We start from the raw sequence: 19,886 nt of genomic DNA on the forward strand, positions 1-19,886 counted from the left end.
AAGCAGAATTTTTGGTTCATCTGCTGGCAGTATAAAATAAATTTGGCTGCTAGCTTTTTGTCACATTTTCAAGAGACTAGAAATTATTTTAAGGAAGCTATATTACAAAATAATTAAAAGCAGAGAAGTGTTTGCGGCTTTGTCTTAAAACCTGGAAGAAAAGCATGAGTGATAGTGATAAAGTGAAAATAACTTCACCTCTGTGAATGAAGTGAGAACTGGCTAAGCATTATAGCCTAGCCAAAACTAACAGCCAGTCACTGACTGTTGATTAGGAATAGATTGTATTTTCTATTATCCATTTAAGTTGTGTTTCTCAATAATTATATTTTTCATTCTAAATAAAGAGGTTTCTTTTGTTTTATTTGATACAGAGATGACAGTTTAATCAGACATAAAGTAATGAGCGAAGCTATTGTGGGGAGAGGGAGAATGTGATACGTTACAGTAGGAGTGGACAAGAGTGGTCACTAAGGCTCCCAGTTGCAGTGACTTTGGTGATACCATCCCGTAGGCATCCAGCCCCTGCCTCCCTGCCCAGGCTGCAGCTGCGCGGGCATCAGTCCCTGCCGTTCGAGAGTCCCTCTGCCTGCCCTGGCAGCCAGGACAACAGCAGCCAGCGCTGTTCTACGGGCTGGTTTTGGATATAGGTTGTATGAACTGCGTTGTAACGTGAGCCAGCCAAATGGTGTATGCCTCTCCTCTAACTGCTGCCTCCCATGTGGGAACTGAACCAGAGTCGGGATGTCTTTAGTAAGTTCAGTGCAAGAAACGCCATTCCTTTCTAATGACTTGTATGAATTCTTCCCTTTTTGTTTCACTTTGAAATTTCCATGCAGATGAAAATCTTCAAAAATGCAAATACTTGTCTTGCTGCAAGATGCACACAGACATATATAAAATATGCATAAATATGTTGTACCTGGGAGTTTAGAAGAAGCTATAGGAGTCAGCAACATGTAGGAATTCAAAGCAGAATGCAAAAAAAATGGCATTTGGAGGCTCATGTCCTGTTAAGCTCCATGTGAAGTTAGGAGGGCTGCTCCCAGACTTCAAAGTTTTCACCTTTGGACACCTTTGGGTCACTTGTCTTTGTTTTGGGCAGAAAGCCTTTTTATTTGTGTGTGTGTGTGTATCGCATACTCTCCCATATATATATATATATGTATGTATATATAAAAAAATAAATCTATAAATTACTTTATTTGTTTTTCCCTCTTAGATTACTCCTTGACTAGTGCAGACCTGTCTGCCTTGCAGGGGTTTAACTCCCCAGGAATGCTGTCCTTAGGGCAGGTATCAGCCTGGCAACAGCACCATCTTGGTCCAGCAGCCCTCAGCTCTCTCGTGTAAGTACATCTGGTAGGGTTACGGTACTGCGCCCAGTCGGGAACTTCTGCCACTTCAAGCTGAATAATCTGCACTGGGGAATATTTAGCACAAGACCGTTTTAATTTCTTGTCTGCTGGTGATGGTGCGTTGCCTTTCAAGTTTGCGCCTTGGCTGGAAAAGCTTTCTTGTTTCATGCTGTTTGTCCCTTTTGTCAGTTCAGTGCTTGGGCTGACGAGCTGTGTCCCTGCAGGCTCAGCTTCTTACAAAGGAGTTACCTACGTGGTTAACTCAAGTGTGCGGAAATAGGAAATATTTGTTTGTTTTAATTTCTGTAGATGCTTGCAGGCCTTTAATGAATGCTTTTTTCAGCTTTGTTTCTTCACTTCAGTGAGCTGCATTTATTTACGTACTCATTTTGAGGGTGTTCAACCACAAGACCACACCATCACACAGACATATGAATTGTCACTTTCTTTTCCTTTTTCGTGTTTTCTTATTTCTGCCTTTTGGTTTTCTTTTTCCCAGTACTGGCAGCCAGCTATCTCAGGGTTCAAATTTATCCATTAATACCAACCAAAACATCAACATAAAATCTGAACCAATTTCACCTCCCCGGGACCGTGTAACTCCCTCTGGGTTCCCGCAGCAGCAGCCACAACCACAGCAGCAGCAGCAGCCGCCACCACCGCCGCCGTCGCGGCAGGAAATGGGTCGCTCTCCTGTTGACAGTCTCAGCAGCTCCAGCAGCTCCTACGATGGCAGCGACCGGGAGGACCCGAGAAGCGATTTCCACTCACCTGTCGTGCTGGGAAGGCCACCCAATTCCGAAGACAGAGAGAGTCCATCGGTAAAACGGATGAGGATGGACACATGGGTGACATAAACCTGCAGTGTTGCCTCTTCAGTTTTGTGTTCTGAAAATGAACTGTCCTGACATATCTAAATTTATAAATAAGGACATGAAATAAGTATATTTATATGTATATACATACATGCATATATATATCTTCACATGCATATATATGTGCTAGTGTGTGTAGCATACACAAAATCATCAGGCACTTATGACAAACTTCTTGTATAGCTGCAGATGTCCCATGGTAAAATGTAACAGAACAATCCTATAGGTATTGATCTAGCCTGGCACTTACCTGGACTTGTTGTTTTAATAATATAACCTGTTTTGCAAAGAAACGTTGTACCCGCATTATAATCCTACACTAGATTGCAGAAACCAAGAGGGCTCGCCTGTAGTAACGTCCCTGTGTGTTTTATTCAAGCTGTATGGTTACTTGTAGTTAAGAAATAATGCTTTGTAGCAGCAGAGCAGTAGAAAAGCAGGAAGAAGAAAGCAATACTGTACATAAAATGACCTTTATATTACCCAACCTGGCATGGGTCTCTATTGCAGAGGGTGCATGGAGAAGGGCTGATGCTGTAAGAAATAAAAAAAAAAAAACAAACCCACAAAAACCCTGTTTTGCACGTGCAAAAAAAAATAGTGTATTGGGTCAAAGAAGTGATTTTTTTAATGAGTGAAAGAGAGACATAGAGAACTCGCATGAAATATTCAGAAAATATTAGCCTAGAAAATAGAACATTAACAAAATAAAATTAATATATTAAGTTATAATTGGAATATGTTTGACAAATTTGTTTTTACGTTCATACCTTGAAAAATATAGAAACGGATTTTAGCTCATGTATATTTTATATTAAAGAAAACAATACCCTAATGAATTGAAGACTATATATAAAGTTATATACAGTACTTTTGAACACATTCTGCTATGAATTATTTATATAAGCCAAAGCTGTATGTTGTAGCTTTTTTGTAGAGTATAGTTTTATCTTATTTTGACTTTCTAGTTTTTGCTTTCAAAGATGAAAAGGAAAAACTTGCGGGCGGAACCTTGGGGGAAAAATAAGCCATGAACACTTATATGTAAATTTAAATTTGAGCCAAACTTTGTGTATATAGCATCCTAAATATATTATCACCTTTGGTGTAAGTACCTATGTATTGTACGTTCACCAGATTAAAAAGTATATTTTTGTGGATTGACGCCAACTTGAAAAAAGGCGAGGTCCTTATTAAGTAGAGTATTCACTGTTTAATATTTACTATTTTGTTAAATATACTGTACTTTCTTTGGATTTTAATTATTATTAATATTATTATCCAGATTTTTCAGAGGGTGTATAAAGGGGTTGTCCCCCTCACTGGTGGTGAATGTGTGCCGTTAAATTGTAATCTCTGTGCTGTATGGTTAAGCTTCATTATACATTTTATATATATGTATATAAATAGCAAAGTGGCAAAAAAAAAAAAATCCGGTGTTAAGTTCATCCTGCATAAATATAAAAAATCTGTTGCAACACATTTTAAGGCATCGTTTTAAAGCTGCCTCTTCTGAGGAGGAAAAAAAAAACAGTGGAAAAACTTGACCTAATTTCTCATGAGAGGGAAATAACACATATCAGATGAGCACAAAAGGTTTTTTAAGTTGGTAAGTGGTTTGGGTTGAAATCTGCTGCTTCCATGAAACAGAGCGATGAATGCGGAGGCCCATCGTGTCCCAACAGCCGGCTAGGAGGTGGTTTGGTTTTGTACTTTGATTCGGTCGCTTGATCTTATTTGCACAGTCCGGCTGTGTCGTGGCGAGGACAAGGACAGCAAGGGCGGTGGTGTCTCTCCTGTAACTAACCAGTCCAGCGCAGGGGGAAGAACGGGGTTTGAGCAGCAAACAGCTGCAGGAGCCGAAAGCTCGGTACCTGCCTTGTGCCAGCCCGGTTTGGTGGAGCTGGTTCTTTGCTGTGTGGAAATCTGGTCTCTGCCCAGGTCCCTGCTGTGCGTCTCCTCTCCCCGCAGCTGTGAAGTGTTCGTTTGCGCTGGGAACAAATGGAGTAGAGACAAATGCATCTTACTGCTGGTAGTTCTAGTTCTGGGGAGGAAACTACAGTTCTCTTTTATTATCCAAACGCCTTTAAACTTATCCCTGGTATTTATTAAATTTTTACTTGGGCTTTAATTATTTTTTTGGTAATTTAAAAAATTACTTACTTGATACTGTAACTAGGAGGGGTGAGAAATGGAAATCCCACGGGGACAGCCCTCCCTTCGGCTGCTTGCTTTAACGTGTGATCGAAGAACAAAGTACATACAGCTTCCAAAACCGATTTCTTGTTGTTATGGTAACTTCAAAAACTGTACAGGTTTCAACTTCCCTTTGGAATTACTCTCCATTTATTGTAGGTAGTTATCAGCTTCCAGAAGCGTAGGGGAAAACGAGACTCTTTCTAAGGGCAACTCTTATTTCCGAAGTGACTGAATTCACTTACCACTTCAGAGAACCTTTTAATGCTCCGAAAAGTTATGTGATTTTTTCGTTATTTATGCACATATATGAACTTTGCTGTACATCTGAGTGGGAGTTCTGCATTCACATTTACTGTCTATTTTCTTGTGTGCCTTATAAGATGGCTTTGCTGACTGTATCTCAATAGTCTTTATTTCTATGCAGGTTTTTAAACAGTACTATTACTGTTTTCTTAAAGAAAAAAAGCTACATAAGGGTTAGAGTTTGTATTGAAATTGCACCAATGAATTTAAAAAGAAAAAATAAGAATCCGTTCTTAAGAACTGCAGCCGGGACTGTTCACATGTTGCCCCATGCCCTCCACCAGACTCAGCAGAACACGTCTTTCCACAGACCTCCCGTCCCAGGGGGAGACTTATGCCGCTGAAGAAATGGGAATCCTGATTTTTAATAACAAGTAACTAACTTTGGAACATACTTTTTTAGGAATTGTAAAAATGTTTTATAAAAAGAAAAAAAAGATGACATAGCACAGATATTTCAACAGGTAAAAAAAACTTTTTTTAATTAACTATACTGAATGAAGTTGCAAGTGGGTCCAGTCCTAGTCTGGACCCATTCACGTCTGAATGATTTAAGATTTTTATCTCTAGTGTGACAAATCACCTTACCATCTCTGAGCTCTCACTATAGTGTTTAAAAATACACCTTATCAGGGATTCGTCAGAGAAAAATGCTTTAGCCTTTCCTTTCACTTAAAGGACACTAATGCATCAGAACTTGCGAATTACTGTGCGCACAAGAAATACATAGTAAATAAGGAACAAAATAACTCCTAACAATTGATCACGGGAAGAAGTTAAATTAGAATGTGAAAGAAAGACTTAACCAATGTAAACATTTAAATCTTAGTAGAAACTTTCTTCACTTTGCTGTGCAAGAGAACACTGCTTTGCTATATTTAAAATGGCTTTTTTAAAAGAGATTTATGTATTTGGTAAATGTTTGTAGTCAACAGTTCACAAAGAAGCTGTTCACGGTTTAATGATGATAAGCCGTTTGGCGGCACAAGCTGGACTTTGTTGCCATCCTTGAGACGAATCTTTTAAGAAAAAAGTAAGTTAATCTCAATTTTTTTCCCTGAATGTGTTGTTTTTTCTTCAATATACAATAAATATTCTAGTGAACTTTTTATCAAATGGTTAAGAAAATGCTAGAGGTTGTTGTAAAATATTTGTATCCTGCATTCACTAAAGTAAAGATACTGGCTTTTACTGTGTACTCCGGCCTCTCTCGTACTTGCGGCGCATGCTTTTGTTCAGTGCACCTGCGCCCCTCTCCAGCTCTCGGAAATGCTCGTCAGGTTCAGTCTTGACATACTGGTTTTAAACTGCAGGAACGATTCTTTAAATGAGTATGGATTTTTGGGGCCATATCCATTTGCAAATAATAACTGATGCTCTGCAAGACCCTTGAGAGAACCCCAGCTGGGTTCAGAGTGGTGACCTGATGGCCAGCCTGTCCCTCCTGCCCCTCTCCGCACCATCACATCACCCATTGCTCACGTTTAGTGCCGTAAGCACTGCTGTGTGCCAGCAGCTGGTGCGGTGGCTGCAGGCAGAGTTGCACCATGCAGCACTGCCCTGTTCCCCTCGCTGCTCTGCCTCGGTGGCTGCAGTTCTGCATTGTGGCACCAGCAATAAGGGCATGGCCTCCGCTCCAGCTCACTGCAGCGAACTCACTGTAAAACAAAGGGGTTTTGGGTGAGAACCCTGGCAGAGAAAGGTGTTCCGAATCCGTACTCTTTCTAGTGCCAGGTGCCTTGAGATGCGGCAAGGTGCCTATCTGTCTGAGGGATGTGCTCAGCTGTGCAACAGCATAGTCTAGTGGTGGTGACATACACAAAAAACCCCCCACAAGCCGCCTGGGGTAGGTGGTGCCCCTTGTGCTTTTATTTCATTTTGCTTTATTTAAAAATGTAATAATCACCCCTAGAACAAAGAGTGATACATTTCCTTCACAGAAGAAAATTTTTTTTTTTTTTTCAGAATAAGAGTCCTCATTTACAAAATTAGGTTCCCTCAGGGTATCCTGAGCACTTTTTTTTTTTTTGACAGTTGCAGGAAACACAGGTTAGCATAACATCCCAGGGTTCTGCTTGCATGGTGTGGTGGTCCTCACATTGCCTCAATCCCATCTCCCCCATCCCCGTTCCCGTGCAAACGCTGTCACTCTGCTCTTCCTCAGGCCAGGCAGAGATGGCATCTGTACCCCACGAGCCTGCACCACAGCTCACGCCCCACATCACCTTTGCTTATGGAGCTGTAAGTAAAAACCCCCAGAACCCAGCCCAGCCCCTCACAAGCCCCAAGGCAGTGGTGCTCTGGCCTTGCGAAAGATGCTGCCCTTGCTCACACCCCAGCAAGGCCTCGAGGCAGCAGTGCCCACCCCTGAAAGGCTCCCCGGGGCACGGCTGAACTCTGCACTGCCTGTGCAGTGGGAAGGATCCTGCCCATGCTCCTGTAGGCAGCTGGAAAGGCAGCAAATGGGGCAGGAGGGGAGGACAAACACCTAAACTAACTGCTCCAGCCCCCTGCCACCAGTGCTGCCTTCCCCCACCAGGAACAGCAGCAGCTGCCCGCTCCGCGGCCGGAGACAAGCCAAGCCCCCTGCAAGTGGCCCAAGAAAGGTCCGAGACCCTTGCTGAAAGCTGATGTCATGGCCAGAGCCATGACACCGCACACGTTTACCACTTCCCCCAACTCCCCCACCAGGTTTCATGCACCTGTGCTGCAAAATACCTTAGTGTTTGGCTCTAGGAGAGAGCTTACCTCTGCCCGCAGTCCCTGAATACGCTGAATGAAATTTTTGACGCAAATTCTTCTCTGCAGCAAAACTCCCGGAAGCCTTATTTTCTGCGTGCTCCTAGCACATCCCATTCACTGACTGGTCCTGAACAGCACCGACCTCAGGCCCACTGACATCTCAGGACACCACAAGCCTCTGAAGCTTCATTGGTCTTTCGTACCCCCTCAGAAGCTCGTTACTGCAAAGGTCAGCAGTTCACAGAAACGCTTAACAATCAGCAGCTTCACAGTCCCCATCCTATAAAGGATTTACACATCTTTCCGTGGCTAAGGTAAGGCCGGGCTTCTTTCCTGGACCTTGCAAATTAAATGCCACTTGGCAATGCGCTCTCACGTAAAGACTACAACCAAGGAAACTCCACTCCATGACTGAAATTGAGTGTTTGAGATGCACCTTTGTGGATTATTATTTCTTTTTAAAAAGTAACACTGGATAGACACCTCCCCCAACAACCGAGCCTGTGAGAAGCACGGACTACGTACCACAGCCCTAATGCTACTCTCACGTGCCCCTCCAATACTCTTTGGACAGCTTGGTCATGCTGAAGTATTGGCTCTGGACGTATCAGCACCAATTCTGCCATGAGCTCCGCCTGCAGAGACACCAGATTTCAAGAGCAGCCTCTGAAGCATTTCATCGAGGAGAAGAGCTCTGGGCTCACCCCTCCCAGTGGCAGACTTGAAGCATCCTACTAAATACAGCTTAAAGATTTGCTCAAAAGGATGGAAAGCTGAGGTGCTGCCGGAGTCCTCATACCGCGGCACACCTAGCTTAACTTGCTAGAAGTCATCCTTTTAGGGTTAAGTATGCCAAAACTGCCATGGTCTGCAAGAGATAAAATGACAGTTCAGAGAAAAAGAAGAGTCCCCACTTCTACTATAAGCAAAAAGTGTTTTCTTAAAATGCAAACAACCCCCAAACATTCCAGTCACATTAATACTGCACTCTCTACCTCAGCAGCAAAGGATTCGCTTCTTAGACAAGGCATTAAGAAACACCTGAAGCAACCAAGATGAGTAAATTGCTACAAAATACTTTCCCTCAACAGAGTTCACCAACGTTCAGCCAGCTGCCTGATGATCTTTATAAGCAACAAAGCATCCTTATTCTTCCATTAAAACCACATCACCTCGCTTTCAGTCAAGTTCAGGATTACAACATCAGCTACTTAAAAAAAATAGAAATAATCTGTATTGTTATCCCCCTGAATGCACTCGAGTCAGAGAGTCACTGGCAACGGGTTTCAGTGCCGGGAGGAGGGGCTGCATTTGGCTGCCTCTCCCTGTTAGGATTTTTTTTCTACAACTGAGCTTTGTGGTAATTCCCCTTCCAATCCATCTGTTGAAATATTTGAGGTTAGTGTTGTGTTGGAGGTATGGGCCACCAGACCTTGTGTTTTAAAATAGATGATATAAAATACCGGCAGGACAATTCCTATCAGGAGCATAATAAAAACTGCGTTCCACCACTGGATTCCACAGTCCGCACCATTACTGGTCTCCTGCTTCCCTGACTCGGGCAGCGGCCTCTCCAGTGCTTCCATGCAATACTCTGCGTTTAGCTGGACCTCCGCCTGCACCGCGTCCTGAATGCTCTTGTCAATCCCCTTGAAGTAGTCGCTCAGGCGTCTGCTGTCAGCAGAGCTGCTCGCACCGTCATCGGGCTCCGGTAAGTCCACGAGCGTCAGGCCGGTCTGGGAGGGCGCAGTCGGGAGCGGCCTTAGCTCTCTGCCGTTCTCCGTCAACAGCCCGTGGGTCTTCACGGGGATCTTGATGGACTTCAGCGCGTACAAGTCCTGCTCCCGGATGAAGTTGTTGACACGTTTGATATCCGCAACCTACAGAATCCAAAAAGGACACAAGTATTAGTGCAGGACAGCCCAGCCTTTTACCAGTACTGAAGCAGGAAGTAGCTACACAACTAGTGTACAAGCAGCAGCCAGAAAATAAAGGCAAGCCCTGGCTGCAAGTGGCTTTGTGTTTTGCAGAGATTTCCCAGCTGTTCCAGGAATGCTCCAGGTCCTGCAGGATAGAGACGGTCCCCTGTTAAACCAGTAGATAACCTCCTCTAGTGCTCTTGTATCTCTCATAGGCTGTATTTTGCTTAATACTGCCTTTCCCTCCTTTTGCTTTCTTTACCCTTCCGTCACTTACGTACTTCCTAATTCAAGTTACGGCAAGAAGAGTCTTTATAACAGATCCTTTTAAAAATTGTTTTCATAACTTAAACAATACAAGAGTGTTTAAGGTGAGAGGACAACATCAACACAAGCAGGGAAACCGCCCCCTGCTCGGAAAGGGATTTCAGAGTGAAGAGAGCTGCATCTTCAGAGCATACCGCAGTTCTGAAAGTGAGATCACAGCCTGGCAGAGAGCAGGTGGCCTCTCTCCCAGACAGACATGAGCACCCTTTCCTCATGTTCCCAAGCAGCACCTCTCTTCTGCGGGACAGCAGCTCCATACAGCTCATTTCTCCACAGCTGGTCAATGCTCCTGCTGAAGGTACGCTTACGGCAATAATCTCCGTGCAGCCGTGATCATCTTTGGCTGTTTGTGTGCAGGGACTCCATCTGTGACGGGTATTCCCACCCAGCTCAGTGATGCAAACAGCAGTAAGAAGAGGAAGAAAGAACAAACCATATGTACAGTGTAAGCCACAAGGACAGCCGGTATCAAAGAAAAGAGAAAGGCGAGGCAGCATTTCTTTATTTAATGTTAAATAAAGAGAAGACAGCTTAATACAGTGTGCATTGACAACCACCTAATAAGCAAGTACATGAACTTCTCAGTTGCCCTAAACCCTCTGTCAAAGAAAACAAACAGGACTGTCAACGTGTGCAAGGAGCTCTCCAAAGCAGCCAAGGAGACATGAAAGAACCTCGAGGGAAAGGCTGGAGGATGCAAAACAAAACAGCAGGACCCCAAACCAAAGAGAAAGGCAGCACAGAGAGGGTAACAACCTCCAACATATAATACAGAACAGACACGGAACGAAGACTGCACTTTCAGACAAAGTCTGATTTTTCTTTCAGAAATCTTGTAAATTACTGTATGAACTGCGCTGACAAGCTTGAGGCTACCAGTGAAACTGGGGAACTAAAACCCAGAAGGTGATTTACTTCCTAAGCAAATGTGTAAGTGCCATCAGCACCAAAATCATTGACAGTTCAGGGCAAAGACCTCCTTTTAAAAAACAATACACGGACACACCAGAAGGTGTGCCTGAACATCTCCTTTGCCATTGCAACACACCTTCAGGGCTACCCGCAGGCTGTGCTGCTGCTAGCTGGCTGCCAGGAGCGGGGAGGTACCACCCCCCAGCAGCAGAGGAGGTGCCAGGGGGAAGGCAGTCCTCCCCCCCCTGCAGGGAGCTCCCACAGGCTGGAGGGCCGAGCACTGGGCACAGGGAAGAGGAGCTGCAGTGGCTCTGCCTGCAGAGCTGCCCCTCTCCGTGGATCTCCCCTCCAGCCTGTACAAGCTGTCAGGGAAGCACATCAAGCTCATCTACCGGGCAGTCCCTGAAAGGTGGCAAGTCTGCTACGTCACAGCCAGAAAGCAAGACTCTGCTGAAGGGCAGAGATGGCATGAATGCCCGAGTCTCACATTTACTCTGTGAAGCCTGAGAAATCTGAAAATGGAACGTTTAATCTAGATCCTAATCTGGTGCCCCTGAGGCGAAGGGAATCCTCAGTTGCTGGTTCAGACTCCTCACAGCTTGCCCCAGCGTAACATCAGGACTTTAACCCTGCAAAATTATTTCGTTATGAAATAACAATCTCACCCAAAGCATCCTAACTGAGGTGGTGCTTTAATGAAAGCAAATTATCAGGACAGTAAATATCCCCTGCAGTGTCTGCAATCAAACACTGCAATGTTGTGCTAAGGCTCTAGAAACAGACAGTGGAGCAGCACTCACGCAGAAACAACAAACAAAGCTGATGGGAAGCATGCAAGAGCACTCAGTTGCACAAGCCATTTAGGCTTATTTTCTGTACTCATTTTTTTGGCTGCAGTGAGCTCCTCTTGTCCCAGCTAAGAACAATGCCAAAAGCAGGCCAGGACTATAAATGGTCAAGAGTAAAAATGAGAATTTTCAAGTGCTTTGCATCTCTGCCAAGTTATCCGTAGCACACACAAAGCTATTTGTTGCACTGTCTTAATACCCCCAACCCCAAAGAGGCCCTGATGATTCCGAAACCAATGACAAGTTCTCACTGATTTCAAGGAGAAGCTCATCCTGGATTTTTTAAACACAGTTGCGTGTATTTGTGGCTACAAATCTTCCTCACTGATGTCCTGTTAGCCTTTCAGGAGCTGCTTAATCATGCAAGTAAAACAAAATACATCAAAATTGATCAGCGCCAGTCTGTAAACACACAAATACACAGATCTCCAAGAATAAGGATTTCTATACTTCTTCAATTTAACTGGAACAAGTCAGAAGTGCCCTTTCTGGAAGGGAGGGAGGCAGTAGGACAGTTTTTTTCCTGTGGGAGAAGAACACTAACTGGAACGTCCCCATCAGCCTGCCTTCCCCACCGGACAAGCCCAGCAGCCTTCAGCAGGGCAGGCAGAGCAGATCTACCTGCACGTGCTGGGGCTGAAAGGCTCGGGGAGCGCGGCAGCAGAGGAGGCAGATGAACAGTCACGCAGGGACAGGACTGAGCCCTCCCGAGTTACAGTACAGGGAGCACTGCAGGCTTTTTCATGCCATAAACCCAACGAGTTGTTCAGAATCTTCCTTCTTTGAGTTGACCAAACTGCTGTGATTTGGCATAAGTGGCAATAACAACGCAATTGCTAGTGCTTAAAGGTGAGCGTACAGTCGTGACTACAGTCAACTGCTGTAGCTCCAAATTCTCAGGCTCTACCGGTGCCAATCAAGACCTATTCAAGTCCTACCAGACTCGCTTCTTAACATGCATCGGCTCGTCAGCAGAACGTAGAAGGGTTTCTTTTTTGTTTTGTTTTTGTTTTGAAGGGAATGGGAGGGGAGGAATTGTCGCAATTCCTCTAAGCCCTCTTGCTTCAGCTGCACCACACAGCTGTGTTGTTAAGCAAGACAGACTGCAATAGTATTGCAGCAGTTGAGCCAGTGCTGTATCATTATCCCCATCCAGGCCACTGTTCAATTGTTTGCATCATGGAACTTTTTAATCACAGTCTATCTTGCAGATAGGCTCTAAAAATACAGCTTTAACTGCTAAACAACAGGGTACTTCTAACGTTCAGATCAGGTAATTAAACTTTTCAACAGTTTTTCTATAAAGCTCTCTGCTTTGGAACAAAGAAAATGTATTTTGCAGTATGTTCCAACTCCCGAGAAAATTCACCGTGCGCACGCACTCCCTTCTGCCTGCAGATGGCTGAACTGCACACACTCCTGGGTATGACAGCAAACAATCAAAACCCACATGCATAGACAGCACCTGGACTCTGTGACCTGGACTTTGGCATCTCTCCCTCTCCAAGTCCACCCCTATCAGACTTAGACCTTCCTTGCAATATGTAAGCTTGTATCTTTCAAAAAATAAACAATAAAAACCCCAAACCAGACCCCATCAGAATGGCATTTCTTTGTACTGCTCAGTTTGCCTCAAAAACTGTACGTTCCTTGAGAGCGGAGCTCTCACCCTCATTTCTGTACTCAGCTTCCTACTTTTTGCCCTCACTTAAATAACTAAGTACAAATCATGACTGCTACACTGCACTTAGTCACCCAAATTAAACAGGAAAGCAGGTCACACAGGGTGTGGGGTTGACAAAATCTTCCTAGGCTGTTAGCTGAAGAACTCTGGTTTTGCCTTTCTCCAGCCCAGTCTTACCCAGATACTGGCCATTCATGAAATACACAGGGCAAACACTTTTCAGTGTCAGAACTGTTAGACAACAGCACGCCTTCCGGTAATTCTGGAAACTAAGCTACATGTAAAATACCTCTAAAGTAATTACAACCAACCAGAGATAGCTCTTACTTTACAACCATACTGCAGGGCTAGCTTGTTAAGATTATCATCCTCTGTAATCTCTCGTTCCAGAAGTACCACGTCTCCAACTCTGTCCCGAGAAGTGCTGCATCGCTGCTGCTCCTTGCCCCTCGGTCGCAATTCCATAACATTGAGTTCCTCCTCTGATGACTCTTCTGAATCAGATCGGCCATTGGGAAACACATACACCTGCCTGCCCGGGTAATTATGGATGGTGACAGGAGCCTGGAAGGATCTTGTCCGGCTCTCATTCAGCCTCATCTTTTATACCAGCACCTGGAACAAAAAACAGACATTTTTAAATTTCCTTATTACAAGTGTTTATTTCTTAGCATGTAAAATAGGGGAGAATAGACAAAAAGCACAGTAGTTGCATGCATGCATACATACACACAAAGCTTTCCTTCTACCCAGGTCTTCTCCGGGGCAAACCCAAAAGATGCCACTCTAACAGCAATGACAGAAATACTAGAAACCTTATGTACACAAGCTTCAACAAGGGGTACATTATTTTCAAACCTTTTTTTGGTCTACTTATGGACAAACCACTACATAACACTACTTTGCTACACACCTTAAACACTACTTTCTATAATTTCATAAAAAAAGCAGCAGAGTCACTTGAGCCAGGTGTCTTTAATTATGGCAAAAAAAAATCCATGGAACCACCAGATTGGAACCACCCCATCAAATGTCCTACCAATAAACATTAAAAACTGACCCAAATTAGCCTTTATGTCACCTTTCCAGAAGTCCTTAGCTCTCTACACTTTAAGAACCCACATTTTCATTTCACAGAGGTGTACTTTTTTTTTTTTAAATAAGGACAGCTCAAGCCACACTTCACTTCAACCTGAATGACGAGGTCATTTTGTTGTATAAAGACAAGAACCTGCCGGAGCACTTTGTTTTAATTATTGCTAGGCCTACAGCAGCAAGCTATTAGGAAGCTAATTTTTTTTTTTTTTTTTCCTTCAATCCTCAGCTCCACAAACAATTTGTTGTCAGGGGCAGGTATAGGTAAGGAAACCCCACACTCTCATGGAACTCTGTTGACCTTAGTATTCTCAATCCAGCCATAAGGGATTCTTATGGTTGAAACCACTACCTTTTTATAGCATTTCATTAGTATTGAGCATGGCACCCACAGGCTGCAGGCAGGGTCACAGCTGTGCTAGAAGAGCTTAAGACCTAAAGCCTCGGTCTCCCTGGACCGTGTCCCATGCTCCTGCGGGACACTTCTGCCTCCGATGCGCAGTAAGCCAAGGTGCTGAGGGTGCTCTCCCGACGCACTTCACTTATCATTTCCCCCCAGGGAGGGCCAAAACTCTTCTCCAGCCCGGCTCCGGCCGCCCCGAGCCCCGCACCCCCGGGGCGGGCAGGCAGGCAGACGGCCTGGCTCCTGCCCCGCACCAACACACGCGGCGAACCGGGTGCCGGCAACCACAGGGAGGCCGGAGCCCGCCTCCCCGCGCCCCCCTCCCCGTTTCGGCAGGGCAGAGGGGCACCCCCACCCCGGCATCGGCGTTCCGCTCCCGGCACCGCTCCCGGGGCCGACGGCGGCGCCTCCACAAGGCACAGCGAGACGGCGGCCCGCCCGGAGCCTCCCTCGGGCCCGGGGGGTCGGCGCCTCGCTCAGCCCCCAGCCCCGCGCGAGGGCCCCGCGCCGCTCCCCTCAGCGCCTCAGGGGGGCCCCGATCCCCTCAGGGCCCGAGAGACCCGGGCCCCTGGTCGGAGGCGGACGGGCCCGGGCCCTCTCCCCTCAGCCCCCGCGCCCCGAGGGGCGGCCGGGCCCTGTCCCCCGTGCCGGGCCCTGTCCCCCGTGCCGGGCCCTGTCCCGAGTCCCCTGCACTGACCCGCCGCTCGCCGCCATCAGCCACACGCACCAACCTAGCACCGACTCTCGCCCAGCTCTTCTCCCATTGGCTAGCAGCGCCGGAAGGCGGGACCATCAGTGCCGTCTGGCCAATGGGCGGCGGGGAAGGGCGGTGGAGCGAGGTTGGTTGAGCGGTCAGCTCTGGAACGTGTCGGCGGGAGGCAGGGCCCCGCTTAAAGGGGCCGCGCCACTCGCCCCAGCTCGGGCGAGACCTGTGCCCGAGGCGCTCGCAGGAGCGGGGAGACACTATACCTCTGTACAGCCCTACGTATGGTATCGTTGTAATAATATACATTATACTGACTGTACATACAGGTATAATAAAATTTGAGTTACTACATTGTCAATGTATTGATCATACACACACACACTCACATATACCCCATCCGTAGTAAACTTGGCCTAATTTTGGGAACGGCGAGGCATTGCTGGGAGGGTGGAGTGGTCAGTCTGGGCCTTGGACTGCCCCCCCTTGCTCGGTGAGGCCGACGAGGGCGTGTGGGTGCCGTTCCCATGCCCACAACGATGCATTTACCCCCGTGGCGCATCCCCAGCCAGCCGGCCAGGCTCACACGCCAAGTTACCTCCAGATGCATGGCGCTGGCGTTCAGTGATTTCCAAGAAGATCAGCCTTTTCCCTCTCATTTTGTGGCTAGCACGAGGCACGGCCTCGCTGTGCCCCGGATACGGCCATGGCTCCCAGGGCTGAGTCCCCCTTCCAGCCGCGCCGCCCCACGGACTCACCGCTGGCGTTTGGCTGGAGCCGCGGCGAAGCCGGTGCCTGCAGAGCAGTTGGTGGAGCTGATGAGGTGTATTCTGCACGGGTATGTTTTCCTTGGCCCATCCTGACTCGTGGCTTATGTTTAAAAAACAAGCTGAGGACAAATCTTTAACAAGTTCCACATGCAAAGCTTTTCTGGGGTGGGGGGAGAGGAGAAATACTTCCTCGCAGCTGGTTGCAGGAATTAACCAGGCACCGCTCGCCCCAAGGACTCACGTGAACATCTCTTGCGAGGGACAGCCTCGGGGCTTTGCTCAGAAGCGTGGAGGGCTGCTGGACGCTCTTTGCCCTAAAGGAGGTGGACAAACTACTTTTAAGTTAAATTAAAGCTGAGCGCAGTTGCCGGCTATCCCTTTGCCTCCTCTCGTGCAATCCACATGCCGGAGGCAGGGAAGGCAAGAGGGGAAAGTGCTTCCTCTCCAGCTCTTGCTTCTACTAGGTTAGATGCAACATGTCATGTGCTGGAGAGGAAGGAAGGCTCCCCAAGCATCAACATTATTGTTTTAAGCAACAGCCATTGCTTCCTCACAGCTCCCGCTTGCCCACAGATCTTTGTGGAGCTGAGTGATTTTGGCAGGGCTGGAAGGGCGGTGGGAGAGCGGCCAGGCAGGACTGCGGCTCAGCCCAGCTCCTCCGAGCAGCCGGCCAGCACCTCATCTCTGAGCAGGTATTACGATTTCCTTCCTTCCATCCCTGGGCCAGCTTGTCCCGTAAGCAGATGATTTTGGGGGTCCACCAGCTCATGTACTTTTCTGACCCAACAGACAATGGATTTAGTGTGCCTGAGAAGGCTCTATAAGCGTGGGGACTAGATGAGATGTGTCAAAATGCCTTTCCTGAGCCACTTAAAATCTCTCTGTGACTATTGAGGTTCAAAAGTTACGAGTAATAATCGTGCTTTGTCAAACAAATACAGGTTACTCACGGTAACCTGCTCAAACCTGGAAAATACAACTGCTAAGGTGATCTGGAAATGCGGGGGAAACCACCAGACTTTGCTGACAGAACTAAGTCTGGGTTGGCATACTTCTCCTTAACTGTCATTTACTGCTTATTCTTTTTCTAACTTTTAAAATATCAGGAAGAATTGTTCATTGAGCTCATGGAAAGACACCAGGAAATGTAGATAGGAAATTGCTTCATCCTCCAGCTGAAAGATACTTACAGAATCCTTATGAAAAGGTGTTTTTCTCCCAGCTGTTGGGATGAAACAGCTGTTAAGAAAATCAAGCAAAAAAGCTTTTAATAATCGGACTCAAAATCACTTCCCTTCTCAGGATTTGTCTACACAAATCATAAACACGGGAACACAGAAGTACTTGACTGGCGTCAACAATTCAAGCTCATCCATGCATTTGTACAGTCTGAGCTGGACATTTGCTTGCAGTCCTGTCCTGGAAGAAATGTATGCAGTGTCCAGACTACCGTACACAAGCGTGCTCTATACACAACGTAATGGGTAATCCGTCACTGAGATTTAAACATGCCCACCTAGACAAATCTGCAGGTTTCTCTACTGTCTCTGATACATACTGACCTCTTTCTGTCTGTCCAGAAAGTCTTCCAGCGGTCCTAACAGAGAAAGAATTAAAGCCTTAGAACAAAACCCGCCAATTTAAAGCCTTTCAGGCACTCATTATCAAGTGGAAAGGACAGAAGAAAGGCTTGTTTCTGTTCTTTTTTTGCCTTCATAGGCACTTACACTGCCAATTTGCTCCCTGCCTTTTATGGGAAATTAAAACAGCTCAGGATTTTTTTTCTAACTGTCTATGGAAGATTCTGCAGGGACTAACTCTGCAGTAGTTCATGGACAGGTCCTTCACCTTTCTTACTTCCAGGAACCTGACGTACAACTCTAGTGATGCCTAAATAGGACCTGGATGGATCTTGACAAATTCACTTTAAGCAAGACACGGAGAAGCTCCCAGTCCATTTGCTGGTGGTTTCTAGACCTATGGCATTACATGGACATAAACCACCCCAGCACTGTGGCAGCACTGTTTCACTGCAGCAGCAGGACCCCAGGGACCTGCTGCTGTTGTGGTCCCATGAAATGACTCTGCTCTCCCTCCCAGCAGTCTCTCCGCAATAAATCTATGCTGCAAAAGGATTGCAGTCCCCGTGAGAACTTACTGCTTTAAATATGTAGCGTTCTTGAGCTATAGGGCTTTACAAGATTCCTTTTATCTTGGCCTAAAATTCAAACGGCAGATGTGATATGTTTTACCAGGCATGAATAGGGAAATGACAGGGAATTAGTGTCCATTCGCTGAGTGTAGCCCTGCCCCTTCTGCCCTCTGGGACCTTCAAAGTATCATATTTTTCCTTAAAATATTGCAATTGTTCTCATTTCAGCAAGAAATCTGCCTCTAGCAGGGTGGGATAATTTCACTATTAGGTAGTTAAGCCAACAAGGATTTATTACACTGAAAAAAAGCACCACAACAGGAGGCTTTTCAAAATGTTTTAGATACCTCTCTGCTTTTTCCAGGCTTTTTCAGTGTGAGCATCCTCCGCTGATCTTTCCATTTGCATCAGCTGAAGTTCAGCCTTGTGTCATTTCCCAGCAGCTTTTGCTGACTCCCTGGCCTTTCCTGAACCATTTCACTTCGCAGCAGAATAGCTCGACCCTGCACCTCAGAACAGCTTATCCCTCCTGGTCCTCCAAGCTCGACTGCTCCCCACCGCCTTTTGTGTAAGCCAGGTATGTTTAATCCAAGGTGGAGAGACGCAGTGGCATGTAAGCAATCAGCAGATACATCATTTCAGACCTGGTCCCCAAGTGAACTGAGGGATGCGTCTGCTCAGTGGCTTTGTTACTGCAAATGTTGCTGCTTTCCAATGGCCTTGCCATGCTGAAGCTCAATTGATGCAAACTATGGTCGGTACGAAGAATATGATAATTCTTAACATGAAATAACTGTCCATTTTGTAGGAGACCTGGTGTTGGCTCTGGGCCAGTTGCATGGATGATGTCGTCATTTCAAATAACTGAAATATTTCCCTTGTTAGCAGATAGATTGTGAGAGCTGCAGAGCCCTAAACAACTGCGGTCTGTCTGAGAGCTGAATGGTTCAGTCATTATATACATTCAACCAACATAAGGCTCATACATCCCCTGAATTTCAGGAAGAAATCTTCCTACCCTGACTTACGTGAATGCAGAGGGCAACAGAACAGAGGAGGTCTGCTCATTTTCGCTTAATCCAAAATAGCAACGTGTCCATGACACGGGGCACCAGCCAGCAGTCACATCGATGCAGGCTCCTTCCCAGGGAACATCAGAGTTAATCGCTTTGTGATAAAGAATCAAAACGTCAATGAAGGTCTTGGTTGAGCCTTTCCAAAGGGAGCGTAATCTAGAATAGGGCTCTCCTCTTTTGTCCCTGCGATTCCTGTAAGCTCTTGCTCAGATCTGGAATTGCTGTTCTCTGCATCACTTTGGTTTTGTCCCTCTTTTTCAGGCTCATTTCAGAAGTGTCAGAAGTGTCAGACACATATTCTTCATGTCTTTCTTTGCTTCTCTTTAAGCAGCCTTTTAAGCTCTGCAGTAAAATCTATTATTTCAGTGTCAGATCACTCAGTGATAGTCTGCTTTCCACCCTTGGGAAACTAATAACTTAACGCGCAACTCGCAGAAAGCAGCTCCAGTCTCTCTTGCACTGGTATTCAATTAACTCGCCTGCCCAGAGATGGGCCATTTCACACATCCATGCACGTGTT

General features: G+C 46.1%; 2 protein-coding genes across 8 annotated transcripts in view; one reads left to right on the forward strand and one right to left on the reverse strand.

Annotated features, from left to right (window-relative positions):
* Window positions 1-5,933, forward strand: part of MEF2A (myocyte enhancer factor 2A) — a 96,637-nt gene extending 90,704 nt beyond the window's left edge. For all 7 annotated transcript variants that reach the window (XM_059824000.1, XM_059824003.1, XM_059824006.1 and 4 more), the window contains 2 exons: window positions 1,223-1,349; window positions 1,858-5,933. In XM_059824000.1, the coding sequence (XP_059679983.1) occupies window positions 1,223-1,349; window positions 1,858-2,215 (485 nt within the window). In that variant the 3' untranslated portion in view covers window positions 2,216-5,933. The remainder of the gene's footprint in view (window positions 1-1,222; window positions 1,350-1,857) is intronic.
* A 2,848-nt stretch (window positions 5,934-8,781) lies between these two features.
* LYSMD4 (LysM domain containing 4) lies at window positions 8,782-13,767 on the reverse strand. Its single transcript, XM_009822043.2, has 2 exons — window positions 13,495-13,767; window positions 8,782-9,357 (listed from the first exon to the last, which is right to left on the reverse strand). Exons 1-2 carry the CDS (start codon window positions 13,765-13,767, stop codon window positions 8,806-8,808), a joined length of 825 nt encoding a protein of 274 aa, XP_009820345.2. The 3' UTR covers window positions 8,782-8,805.
* Between the last annotated feature and the right edge of the window lie 6,119 nt (window positions 13,768-19,886).

This window comes from Gavia stellata, chromosome 13, assembly GCF_030936135.1.
Source record: "Gavia stellata isolate bGavSte3 chromosome 13, bGavSte3.hap2, whole genome shotgun sequence".
Classification (NCBI taxonomy): domain Eukaryota; kingdom Metazoa; phylum Chordata; class Aves; order Gaviiformes; family Gaviidae; genus Gavia; species Gavia stellata.

Excerpts from the sequence above, each read along its gene's own strand:
- LYSMD4 (XM_009822043.2), bottom strand. The coding sequence starts at position 13,767 with ATGAGGCTGAATGAGAGCCGGACAAGATCCTTCCAGGCTCCTGTCACC. Across the intron at positions 9,358-13,494 it reads CCCTGCAGTATGGTTGTAAA|GTTGCGGATATCAAACGTGT; the intron begins GTAAGAGCTATC and ends TGGATTCTGTAG.